Source organism: Salmo salar, chromosome 07, assembly GCF_965601325.2.
Source record: "Salmo salar chromosome 07, fSalSal1, whole genome shotgun sequence".
NCBI lineage: Eukaryota > Metazoa > Chordata > Actinopteri > Salmoniformes > Salmonidae > Salmo > Salmo salar.
Window position 1 is genome coordinate 18,880,482 of NC_138297.1, and position 12,913 is coordinate 18,893,394.

Genomic DNA, 12,913 nt, shown 5'->3' on the forward strand with positions numbered 1-12,913 from the left:
AGACGGGCACATCGCGCACCGCTCCCGAGTATACTACTCGCCAATGTCCAGTCTCTTGACAACAAGGTAGATGAAATCCGAGCAAGAGTTGCCTTCCAGAGAGACATCAGAGATTGTAACGTTCTTTGTTTCACGGAAACATGGCTCACTCGAGACAAGCTATCGGAGTCAGTACAGCCACCTGGCTTCTTCACGCATCGAGCCGACAGAAACAAGCATCTTTCTGGTAAGAAGAAGGGCAGGGGTGTATGCCTTATGATTAACGAGACGTGGTGTGATCATAACAACATATAGGAACTTAAGTCCTTTTGTTCACCTGACTTAGAATTCCTCACAATTAAATGCCAACCGCATTATCTACCAAGAGAATTCTCTTCGATCATAAACACAGTCGTGTATATTCCCCCCCAAGCAGACACATCGACAGCCCTGAAAGAACTTAATTCAACTCTATGTAAACTGGAAACCACATATCCTGAGGCTGCATTTATTGTAGCTGGGGATTTTAACAAGACTAATCTGAAAACAAGGCTCCCCAAATTCTATCAGCATATTGATTGTGCTACCAGGGCTGGCAAAACCCTAGATCACTGTTATTCTAACTTCCGCGACGCATATAAGGCCCTCCCCCGCCCTCCCTTCGGAAAAGCTGACCACGACTCCATTTTGTTGCTCCCAGCCTATAGACAGAAACTAAAACAGGAAGCGCCCGCGCTCAGGTCTGTTCAACGCTGGTCCGACCAATCGGATTCCATGCTTCAAGATTGCTTCGATCACATGGACATGTTCCGCATAACGTCCAACAACAACATTGATGAATACGCTGATTCGGTGAGCGAGTTCATTAGCAAGTGCATCAGTGATGTTGTACCCATAGCGTCTATTAAAACATTCCCCAACCAGAAACCGTGGATTGATGGCAGCATTCGCACAAAACTGAAAGCATGAACCACTGCTTTTAATCAGGGAAAGGTGACCGGAAACATGACCGAATACAAACAGTGTAGCTATTCCCTCCACAAGGCAATCAAACAAGCTAAGCGTCAGTATAGAGACAAAGTGAAGTCGCAATTCAACGGCTCAGACACGAGAGGTATGTGGCAGGGTCAACAGTCAATCACGGACTACAAAAGAAAAACCAGCCCCGTCGCGGACCACGATGCCTTGCTCCCAGACAGACTAAACAACTTTTTTGCTCGCAATACAGTGCCACTGACACGGCCCGCTACCAAAACCTGCGGGCTCTCCTTCACGGTAGCCAACGTGAGTAAAACATTTAAACGTGTTAACCCTCACAAGGCTGCAGGCTCAGACGGCATCCCCGGCCGCGTCCTCAGAGCATGCGCAGACCAGCTGGCTGGTGTGTTTACAGACATATTCAATCAATCCTTATCCCAGTCTGCTGTTCCCACATGCTTCAAGAGGGCCACCATTGTTCCTGTTCCCAAGAAAGCTAAGGTAACTGAGCTAAATGACTACCGCCCTGTAGCACTCACTTCCGTCATCATGAAGTGCTTTGAGAGACTAGTCAAGGACCATATCACCTCCACCCTACCTGGCACCCTAGACCCACTCCAATTTGCTTACCGCCCCAATAGATCCACAGACAACGCAATTGCCATCACACTGCACACTGCCCTAACCCACCTGGACAAGAGGAATACCTCCGGTGAAAATAATTTGGCCTTATTTTGGATTACATTCCAATGATAAAACTGGATGGGACAAAAATGCAATTTCAGAATGTGGGATCTTAAGTAGTAACTAAAGGCTAGGATAATGACTGACTGAGCAGAGATTACGATCTGGCAGAGTGGAATTGGCAGGAATAGGTATTTGTAGAGGTCTTGATTTATGGAACGAGTCACAGCTGGTAGGGATCTGCTCTGACTCCAGCACACCTGTCTCCAACCACACCATCACACACAAACAGAAAGGCAGGGGGAGAGAGAGAAAGAGTGTACTGGGGGAATAGCTGCAGGTAAAGCAGATACTGGATGACCACTAGGGGGTGTGGCAGGAGTAGATGTGACACATTCTAGTCATCCTAGCAGAGCTGGGTAGGATTTTTTTCATGGTATCCAAAGCGTTGGTAACTACCTGTGCTGCTGGCAACAATTTAATTACGTTTTTTTCCCCCGACGTTTACTGACACCGGACATTTTCAATGGGTGTTGAGCGTTCGTAAATTCATCAGTTATTCTGCGCTCTGGTACATTCAGACGAGAGTGCTCTGAAATCTGAGCAGATAGCCAGAGCGAATTTACGAAGCACCCGAATTAACAATGTCCGATGAGAACGCACAACGATTTTACAATTTTAGCTAAGCTAAGAATGACGAGAATAATCAAGTCAATAAGCGATGGGTAGTTCGATAGCATATAGTTAATATACAGGCAAGTTCGATGTATTAGTAGCCAACTAACGTTAGGTAGCTGGCTAACATATATTACCGGTACATACTGCTGTAATGATATGCTATGCGGAAAGTAGTTATGGTATTTGTGCCTTTTAATTGGTAACGGTTTTGATACCTTGTATTAAAAACAATACTGGGACGTCTGCCGATTTACTACTGGAGAATGTGTTCCTTTATTCGATCACACAGTGCAACCAGTCAGGCTGACAGGGTCCATCGTTCGTCCATAATATAAATCTTTTGTCAATACACACACTCAGGAAACAAAAAACACACAAAACAAACAGTATTTGGTTAGGAACGTCTTCCTTTCCTATCATTTGAAAAGAGTAATTTCTTCTCCATCAAACTATTTTTTTTATTATCTATGTCATTTTAAATGTTGCACCCACATGGTAGTTCCTCCTACTGTATGCACATTTCCGTGTAGGGTTTAAATTTATAGCTGGTTTCCCAATCATAACCAACTGTTTTACCACCTAATGTGCACAACCTGTCCCAGAACAGGATTTTCTATGATGTTCAAAAGAAAATCAGTCTCACCCTCAATTAATTTTGTATGTTCGGAATAGCGTATCCACTCACTGGGTGTGGGGCTCCCTGCCACGTCTGACGCAACCCCTGCACAGTTAACCTCATCTCCCCGGGAGCAATCAGCAAGCGGAGTTAGCCATTCCACCGCTGTCACAAAATTGTCGTAGAAATTCTAACCAAAAGGAGAGAGACTGTATTCTTCAAAACAACTTTATTATAATTTTGTAAAAATGGAGCAGTTAACTATGCACTTCAACAGTTGCACATTTAAGGCGCAACAAACAGTGTCGGTTCTCAGCTTTTATAGAGAAGTACATCTGTTTTGTATACTTGGCAGTCAGCAGAAATTAGTTGTCTGTGCAAATGTTAGATAATCATACGACTTCCTGTAGATCGTAAACCCACGGGATGTCACATGCTGTGGTCACACCCAAACGGCTCTTACTTGTAAAACCAGTGTATTCACTAAGTCACACAAAGACAAGTTTGTATCAGGTTAGAAAAAACACTATCATATAAGAGACTAATCTTTAAGCAGTAAACACGGGAATATTCCATGACAGTTATCACCACACTTGATTACTTTAAATATAGTTTAGACAATGGCGTGTGGTTAGTGTTATATCCACATCCGATCACTTCTGGGTGTCGACCCCCGTCCCCGGGAGTATAAGTATTCAACCCCTTTGTTATGGCAAGCCTAAATAAGTTCAGGCGTAAACATTTGCTTAACAAGTCACATAAGTTGTGCAATAATAGTGTTAAACATGATTTTTTAATGACTACCTTATCTCTGTACCCCAATTATCTGTAAGGTCCCTCAGTCGAGCAATGAATTTCAAACACAGATTCAGCCATAAAAAAAATAGTTTTTTTAATGCCTTGCAAAGAAGAGCAGCTATTGGTAGATGTTTTTTGTTTTGTTTTAAGCAGACATTGAATATCCCTTTGAGCATGGTGAAGTTATTAATTACACTTTGGACGGTGTATCAATACACCCAGTCACTAACAAGATACAGGCGTCCCTCCTAACTCAGTTGCTGCAGGGGAAGGAAACCGCCCTGGGATTTCACCATGAGGCCAATGGTGACTTTAAAACAGTTACAGAGTTTAAAGGCTGTGATAGTAGAAAACTGAGGATGGATTAACAACATTTTAGTTACTCCCAGGGGTGCAACATTCACTGCGGACAGGAGGCACATGTCCACCCCACATTCTGAAATTGCATTTTTGTCCCCTCCAGTTTTATCATTGGAATGTAATCCAAAATAAGGCTATGGAGTGCTTTAGGACCATGCGGACACCTCCGAGCTGACGGGTAGGCTGTTTGGAGTGTTTATCTGACTGGATTAAAAAAAATATATATATTATTATGTCCCCCCCACTTCTAAAACCAAAGTTGCACCCCTGATTACTCCACAATACTAACCTAAATGACAGAGTGAAAAGAAGGAAGCCTGTACAGAACAAAAATATTCCAAAACATGCATCCTGTTTGCAATAAGGCACTAAAGTAAAACTGAAAACAATGTGGCAAAGAAATGAACTTCATGTCCTGAATACAAAGTGTTATGTTGGGGCACTCTTCATATTTTCAAGCATGGTTGTGGCTGCATCATGTTATGGGTATTCTTGTCATCGGCAAGGACTAAGGAGTTTTTTAGGATAAAAAGAAATGGGATAGAGCAAAGCACAGTCAAAATCCTAGAGGAAAACCTGCTTTAGTCTGCTTTCCAACAGACATCGGGACACAAATTCACCTTTCAGCAGCACAATAACCTAAAACACAAAACCAAATATATACTGGATTTGCTTACCAAGATGACATTGAATGTTCCTGAGTGGCCTAGTTACAGTCTTGACTTATGGTAAGAATTGAAAATGGCTGTCTAGCAATGATCAACAACCAACTTGACAGAGCTTGAAGAATTTTCAAAGTAATAATGTGCTAATATTGTACAATCTAGGTGTGCAAAGCTCTTAGAGACTTACCCAGAAAGACTCACAGCTCTAATCACTGCCAAAGTTGATTCAATCATGTATTGACTCAGGAGTGTGAAGACATATGTAAATGAGATATTTCTGTATTTAATTTTCATACAATTTTCTCAAATTTCAAAAAACATGTTTTCACTTTGTCATTATGGTGTATAGAGTGTATAGATAAAAACATATATTTAATCAATTTTGAATTCAGGCTGTAACACAACAAAATGTGGAATAAGTAAAGGGGTATGAATACTTTCTGAAGACACTATATGTTCTTGAACCGAGTATTTTATAATCACACACAGAAGAAATTAGAAGGATAATTTAGTTGCTAATGGGAGCCTGCAGTACCCCGGTCGGCCTTCAACTTGAGTTATTCAATGAGAGGGGGCAGCACTGAGCTAGCCTGCAACGTCACTTCCTGGAATAGCTCAAACTGAGCATGTTATGTCTCCATGAGACGCCATCTTAAGCGAATTCATTTGCCTTCAATGCGCTGCTGAGTCTTCACATTGGAATGAATGGTGTCACGTGATCAATGGCTTTATCCATTCATACAGTACCAGTCAAAAGTTTGGGCACACTTACTTATTCAAGGATTTTCTTTATTTTTACTACATTCTAGAATAATAGTGAAGGCATCAAAACTATGAAATAACACATATGGAATCATGTAGTGACCCCCAAAAAAGTGTTAAACAAATCAATATATATTTTTTTTATTTGATTGTAGAAATAATTAAAATAAAGAAAAACCCTTGAATGAGTAGGTGTGTCCAAACTTTTGACTGGTACTGTATATACAGTCAGTGTTTTAACTACTTTTTAAATTGATATTTTCCTTGAGATAATCACAGATTTGTATGTGATTGAAAATATCAGGAAGAAAGGAAGCATTTCTAATGTGATTGAAAAGAGCCATGTCTTTGTCCGACCTATGTCTTCACACCATTCACAATATGTATCTCATTTTACATTTATTTCCTTTCCTAACACTTTGTCTACTGCAGGCAGTGTGTCTATCTACTGTGCATATCCCATAATAAGCTACAACCAAACCATTACCAACGGAACTACAACCAGACCTTCATCAATGGCAGCTACAACCTGACGATCACCAACCCAAACCATTTTTTAACAAAAATGATTTGCATTCACTACCTGTATGCTGTGGATACCTGTGATTGCACTGCCACTGGATGCCCACAAGATTAAACTAGGCATCGCACAGAGCAACACAGAACTACACACATAATGGTTCTTCCTTCAGTTGGACCATTTAGCAAACATTGTTTGCACTGCTGCACTTTTACCCTGCTTTTGTGTCTGCTCACCTGTCTATCCGGGGGATAACAGATACTCTGCTCCCTACCTATAGTTTGGCGTTGATCAGCTGAGCACCTTCCGAAGATGGGGAGCACCTCAAGGAGCATGTGATGTGATGTCAAACGAATACATGAGTTCTCATGATGGAACCTCATTTGGGGCAATGACAGGATATGACATTACACTCATGATGCATTATAAGTTATCCTTTAAGAATAAATGGGCACGCTGTATATCATAACAGCAGGACACCTTCCAGATTGTGGTAGAAAATGTCCATCGTGCAGTCACTACCTTTTGAAAAAGGCCATGTAAAAGCTTTCTATAATTTCAGCCAGAAGTATGATTCACGAGCCAAAACGGTTCCTTAAAATGTGTGTACTATATGATTCTGTACATGTGCCACATTCACGATTTAACATCATATACCACACAAATGGATGCACTGTGAAAAAATGGCTACTATGTGCCAACCTAAACTCACACTTTTACCTTGCAATGTAATTGGACATGATTGTGCCTTTAGTCAAGATCCTGTTAAACTACAGCACCACCTAAGACAGAGGCTAAAGTTGTGTATTGCCCAGAGAATGAGCGGACGGAGAGAAAAAGATCTGGAAGATGTTTGGAGACGCAGTCACCGCTGGTTAACGTAGTCTTCTGACCATGGCTGAGCCTGTGGGCGTACTGTAGCTTCCTGTTGAAGCGAGCTACACTGCTTCCTGCCTTTGTTTTTTGTCTATGTTAATGCCAAAAGACTGAACTAAGAGATTGAACCGAAGATTGGTTTTAACCACACTTTAAATGTAGTGCAGACAATTGTATGGGGTTAGTGTTATATCCACATTCGATCACTTGGTACACAAATGGTGGTGTTGGTACAGTAGGGTGTGGCTAGCACTGAGTCGGGTTTCCTATTGCAGGCGGCCCAAATCTGTTATAAAAGGAAGGAGAAGGATACTATAACTTTATCCATTGTTTTTCTTTTGGATGCTGAATATCTGATAGACTTGTGAGTATTCTGAGGTCATTTTATTTACAAGTTGGGGAGTTTGTATATTTATACCTAACCCAAGATAGTTTATCTGTGTCGTTTACAGTGGGAGCAAGAAGTGCATTTTTTTTATCTTGTATTGTAATGTTGATTGACTATTGACTGACATGCTGCATTTTTTTTACTCTGATAACCTCCTTAGCCATGTTGAACTGTTGGTTGTGAGTAGGCGACTGGTCATTAGCAGTTTGGGTTATGTGCGTCACCCCAGTAATCGAATTGGCAAAGCATGGTAAGGGTACTGAGTGCATTGACTGGCTCCCCAAGGGTTTTTCTAACCCATAAAATGTTTGGAAGTAAGGCGTGGTATGGTTTAAATAATATGGAATAGTTAACTGCAAGTTTAGCCTTCTATCCAAGGGGCAACTGTAATTTAAGTATACATACTTTTGCTCCTTGGACACTAAATAAATATTGCTTGATTAATTTAGTATGCAAGAAGAAAAACCGTAACAGAGACGCTAAAGCAGCACTATATGAAAGGGCAAGGAAATGGTTTGTGTTTAGTGTCTGGCACAAAATAAGCTGCATGAGGAGATATATGCACAACTGATGTGTTCTCTGAAGTCAAAAGTTTATTTTTTTGTATATGGTTAACTTTTTTATCTTAGAGGTAAGCAATAGGAATGGATGTAATCGAAGCCTTCGAAATCCTAGTGAAAGGTTTAAGGGAGGGAAGATGTATACTGTTAATTTGTTGAAGTTAGTTAACCCTAGGTCAAATCTGTATTAGGGCTGTACGGGCTTAAACTATGGTGTTATAGTGGAAAATGTGTCCAAACTGGATTGAGTCTTGGTGGAATGAGAGACATTGTGTAGATGTTACTAGGTCAAAATGTTAGAATGTAACAATAATGATAAAGCATAACTGCTGATTTTGACCTCAAGTTTCTAAGAATATGTAAAACTGTTAATATGTCTAAAGGGGATGGATTTGAGTTAATTATGGATTATGATGAATTTAATAGTTGAGGCAATGTATTATATGTGACCGCTTGCTGACACGTGTCCACATTACAGTATATCCTTGGTAGGTTGCTGCTTGACCTTGTGATTTTGAGTTTGAACACTGAATGTGCAGGAGCTATGGAATGATAGTGGTGCTAAAACCTGGACAATCTGAGGCTTTGCAGCATTAGTGGAGAGGCAATTTTCTTTTTCCATCATTTTACTCTTCATAGACAAAATATGTGATGTGTTTATGAGTTGTGAGTCTCTCTCTGCCCTCGCTGCCTAGCATTTTTTTTCTGCACTGAGCACATTTCAGGTCTGCTGAGCACAAACTTGAACATTATGCAAATTCTGTGCGATAACTGTGAACACTGAAGATGTACTCGATGTAAGTTCCAGTTCCAGACTGGTAAAGTAGACTACTGTGGCTAATTGATCATAATTGTAGGCCTACCAAAAACAATGGAGAATGGATCCCATAACATTTTAACATGGAAATAGCTGTTCTATCATTCAGCCTACAGTAGCAGCCAATATGTGGTGTTCAGTGTAGGCCTACATTCCATGAGACTTGGACATTAACCTGTTTATCCACATGTCCTTCACACATGGAGGTGACTGAAAATGTTGTTGTGTTGTTTGATGCAAGAAACCACTTTACAAAATAAAAAGCATTATTATTCCCACACCATTATTACAAATGATGCTACCCTCTGCCTATTAGCTACTTAGCTTATTAAAGCCTGTCTCAAAATACAACAATGCCCCTTCTCTTGGTTGTTTGGGGATGTATAGTACAGTCTTCCCTGTGGCTCAGTTGGTAGAGCATGGTGTTTGCAATGCCAGCATGGTGTGTGCAACGCCAGGGTTGTGGGTTTGATTCCCACGGGGGGCCAGTACAAAAAAAAAATGCATGAAATGAAATGTATGCACTCACTACTGTAAGTCGCTCTGGATAAGAGCGTCTGCTAAATGACTAAAATGTAAACATGTAAAATGTAATAAACGCACACCCTGTTTTAGGAAATCAAATACAGCCAAGTGGAGAAATCATGTTGTTGTATTTTGAGTGTAACAGCCACATGCTATGCAAACACAGAGTAGATGAACAGCTTATTTATGTCAATATCAGGGGGACAGGCGACTGGGGCCATGTGGAAGCGCCTGTTCAAATATATCTTCCTCCTGCAGACCCTGACAATCCTTGTCGTCCTTTTATACAACAACTACATTCAGAAGGTGAGGAGAGAAAGTGATCTTCTCCCATTACCATCTACCTACATTAGCCTACCACCAGTGAAGACTGCTGAGGGGAGGACAGCTCATAATAATGACTGGAATGGAATAAATGGAGTGGTATCAACCACATGGAAACCACGTCTTTGATGTGTTTGATGCCATTCCATTTGCTCCATTCCAGCCATTATTATGAGCCGTCACCCCCTCAGCAGTCTCCATTGCCTACCACCCTTTCCCCCTTAGTGACCTCTATTCTCCTCCACAGTGGGAATTGGATCCACACAGGATCCACTCAGAGGGCCTTCCTCCCCTGGACCGCGAGCGACGCTTCTGTAGCCACTTGGGTAAAAATCCCTCACCCGAGGAGGCTCTGGAGGAGCATCACCTCCTGGAGTCCATCGCCTGGCCAGAGCCTCAGCCATGGTCTACGTCTTCACCCCTGAACCAGACCAGTGACCCTGCACACAGCCTGTTTGCAATCCTCCCTGCAGGGGGTAGGAGAGAGTGGCACGTGGGGGACCAGCTGGAGGCTCTGGTCATTATGAACGATTTCCAGGGACTTCCCAAGAGCCATGGCGGGGACTTCTTGCTGGCCCGGCTGCACTCCCCAGAGCTGGAGGCGGGTGTTGCAGGACATGTGCTGGACCACGGGAATGGGACTTACTCTGTCATTTTTCCATTACTGTGGGAGGGGTCTGTATGGGTGGACGTGACATTGGTCCATCCTAGTGAGGCAGTTCCTGTTCTACTGCGCTTACGTGAGGAACACCCCGACAGGGTGCTTTACAAGAGCCTGTTTCGCTCTGGATTACTGTCTGAGACCACCATGTGTAACCTGTGCCTGCCAACCAACCAGCAGCCGCTGTGCAATTACACAGACCCCCACACAGGTGAACCCTGGTACTGCTACAAGCCCAAGCAGCTGCTGAGCTGTGATACACGGATCAACCACGTCAGGGCAGGCTACCAGAAAGATCTGATAACCGAGAAAGAAGCACTGCTTTTCCAAAGGTAAGTGCGAGGTAAAAAAAGTGTGGTTTTGGGAATAAATGTAAGTTTTACCTTGGGCATATGCAGCATTTTTGCCTTTTGTCATATATAAATTACAGAGTATGGTTCTGGGGAATGTTATTGCTTGCTTTAAAATGTAAAATGATTCTCTATCTTTTTTAGTGGCGTAAACCTCAAAACACGTATTCATGCTAAGGCGTCTGACAGTGTCACTGTGCTACCTAAGAAAAAAGGTAGGAGTTTTGTAGTGTGAAGAACATCTGAGTTTCTGTAAAGTGGTGGCGGCTGGTGCCTCATGCCTCCTCTTGTATTTCAGACAAACAAGAGGTGGAAAGCAACAGTGAAAAGGCAGCGCCTATCAGGACCACAGCCTCTGGGTATTACTTCCAAGGGTCATGGCGGGGGCTGGGTGGTGTCGTGATGCACCAGTTTAACGACCCCACTGCCATTACTCAGTGTCTGAAGGGCAAGATGGTGTACATGTATGGAGACTCCACCGTCAGACAGTACTACGAGTTCCTCACCAGATTCTTGCCAGGTGAGTGCTGTTTGCCAATACAATTACATCTCAAACTCAGCTGTCTCAGGTGTATTCAAATTCTCTCTCCCTCTCTCTCCCTCAACATTTATCTCCCTCTCTGTCAAAGAGCTGAGGGAGTTCAACCTTCACAGTCCTGTGAGCACAGGGCCCTTCATGGCAGTGGACATCCCCCATAACATCCTGCTGAAGTACCAGAGCCATGGTCCCCCCATCTCCTGGACCCCTATCAGCGTCAGTCATCTGCGCTATGTAGCTAACGAGCTGGATGGCCTGGCCGGGGGCTCAGACACTATTGTTGTCATCAGCATTTGGGCTCATTTCAGCACCTTCCCTGTGCAGGTCTACATTCGCCGACTACGCCACATTCGAAGTGCGGTGGTGCGGCTTCTGGACCGGGCTCCGAAGACCGTGGTAGTGTTGCGCTCAGCCAACCTCCGGGCCCAAAGCCTACAGGAGAGCCTCAACTACAGTGACTGGTTCTCAGTGCAGCTGGATGGGGTACTCACGGCCATGTTCAGGGGCCTGAATATCTTGTTAGTGGATGCCTGGGAGATGACCCTTGCCCACCACCACCCTCACGATATCCACCCATGCCCTCAAATCATCAAGAACATGATAAACACTATCCTCTCTCACGTCTGCCCAGTGAAGAACTAGCAGATAGAGTTAAATTATACTTTTTTTCTCCTATTGTGTTATTGACTGTATGTTTGTTTATACCATGTTTAACTTTGTGTTGTTGCTTGTGTCGCACTGCTTTGCTTTATCTTGGCCAAGTCGCAGTTGTAAATGACAACTTGTTCTCAACTAGCCTACCTGGTTAAATAAAGGTGAAATAAAAAATAACAAATGTTTTTTTAACAACTGCCAAAACAAAAGTAGGTCTCAACACCATTAAGTCGAAATGACAATGGCATCCTACTAGCAAATTTGTGACCAAATTCAGGAAACTAGGTGTATGTCGCAACTCACGACTTCACAGGAGAGCTGGTTGAATGTAAACATGTTTTTTTTTATCAAAATACGTTTATTGTCAGAAATGCCTTCTTGAACATGTGAACTTTCATGTGCCTTAATAACAAACTTTTATGCCATCTGTAAATACAAATAAAGTTGTTAAATTACGAGCCTAGTTGGTTTATCCAAAGAAAAAGTCAGGAACTTTCCTGCTAGCCATGATTAGCTGAGATAATGAGTGGGCTGGACATGCCGAGAGATGAGTTTCAGATTGGTCTGCGGTGTAGCATCTTGTGTCTATAAAATGAGCTGCTCGGTATGCGTAGGTAATAATTTCTACTGCAATTTTTTTGAAAGATATAACGTTAGCCATGGAGAACTGCAAATATGTTGCTACTGCTCTCAATAACATTGCTGCCATGAATTTATCAGGCGCTATTGACAAAGGTCAGTGGGGAAAAGTTGTGATGGACTACTTTCTGGAGGATGATCGTGCCAAGTTGACTCTCTCTGACTCTGAAAATGAATCAGACGATGACGAAATCCCTGATTTAGGTTAAAGAAATATTGACAAGACATTGTAGAGTCTTCTGATGACAGTGATAGGGAAGAAACAGCGATCAACAGTGTTGTTGTCAAGGAAGAATTTGACCGGGTTTTGAAATCAGTGGAACACAACAGGCCAAACAAGCTGTGCAAACTAAACAAAAACAACACAGAACATCTTATTTAATAAAAGGGGTTGCAGTCTGCTATGAAGCTTTCATCCATGTATACGGGTAAGAATCTAGCTACAGTTTCATATATTATACGTTTCTAATTTTGTCAGAACGTAGTTTTCATTGCAAGTTAAAGCTTGCTGTTAGATAGCCAGCTGGAGTTTGATGGCTGG

The 12,913-nt window shown here is 42.4% G+C and overlaps 1 protein-coding gene across 2 annotated transcripts; it reads left to right on the forward strand.

Moving 5' to 3' along the window:
- Window positions 1-6,961: 6,961 nt before the first annotated feature.
- LOC106608627 (NXPE family member 3) lies at window positions 6,962-12,189 on the forward strand. Of its 2 annotated transcripts, none has more exons than XM_082977405.1 (6): window positions 6,962-7,280; window positions 9,406-9,512; window positions 9,778-10,523; window positions 10,686-10,756; window positions 10,840-11,061; window positions 11,171-12,189. In XM_082977405.1, the coding sequence occupies exons 2-6, from the start codon at window positions 9,426-9,428 to the stop codon at window positions 11,719-11,721; spliced, it is 1,677 nt and encodes a 558-aa protein (XP_082833531.1). In that variant the 5' UTR covers window positions 6,962-7,280; window positions 9,406-9,425; the 3' UTR covers window positions 11,722-12,189. The 2 variants fall into 2 exon arrangements, with proteins under 2 accessions (XP_082833531.1, XP_082833532.1); XM_082977406.1 differs by lacking the exon at window positions 6,962-7,280 and adding an exon at window positions 7,320-8,661.
- Window positions 12,190-12,913: the final 724 nt, after the last annotated feature.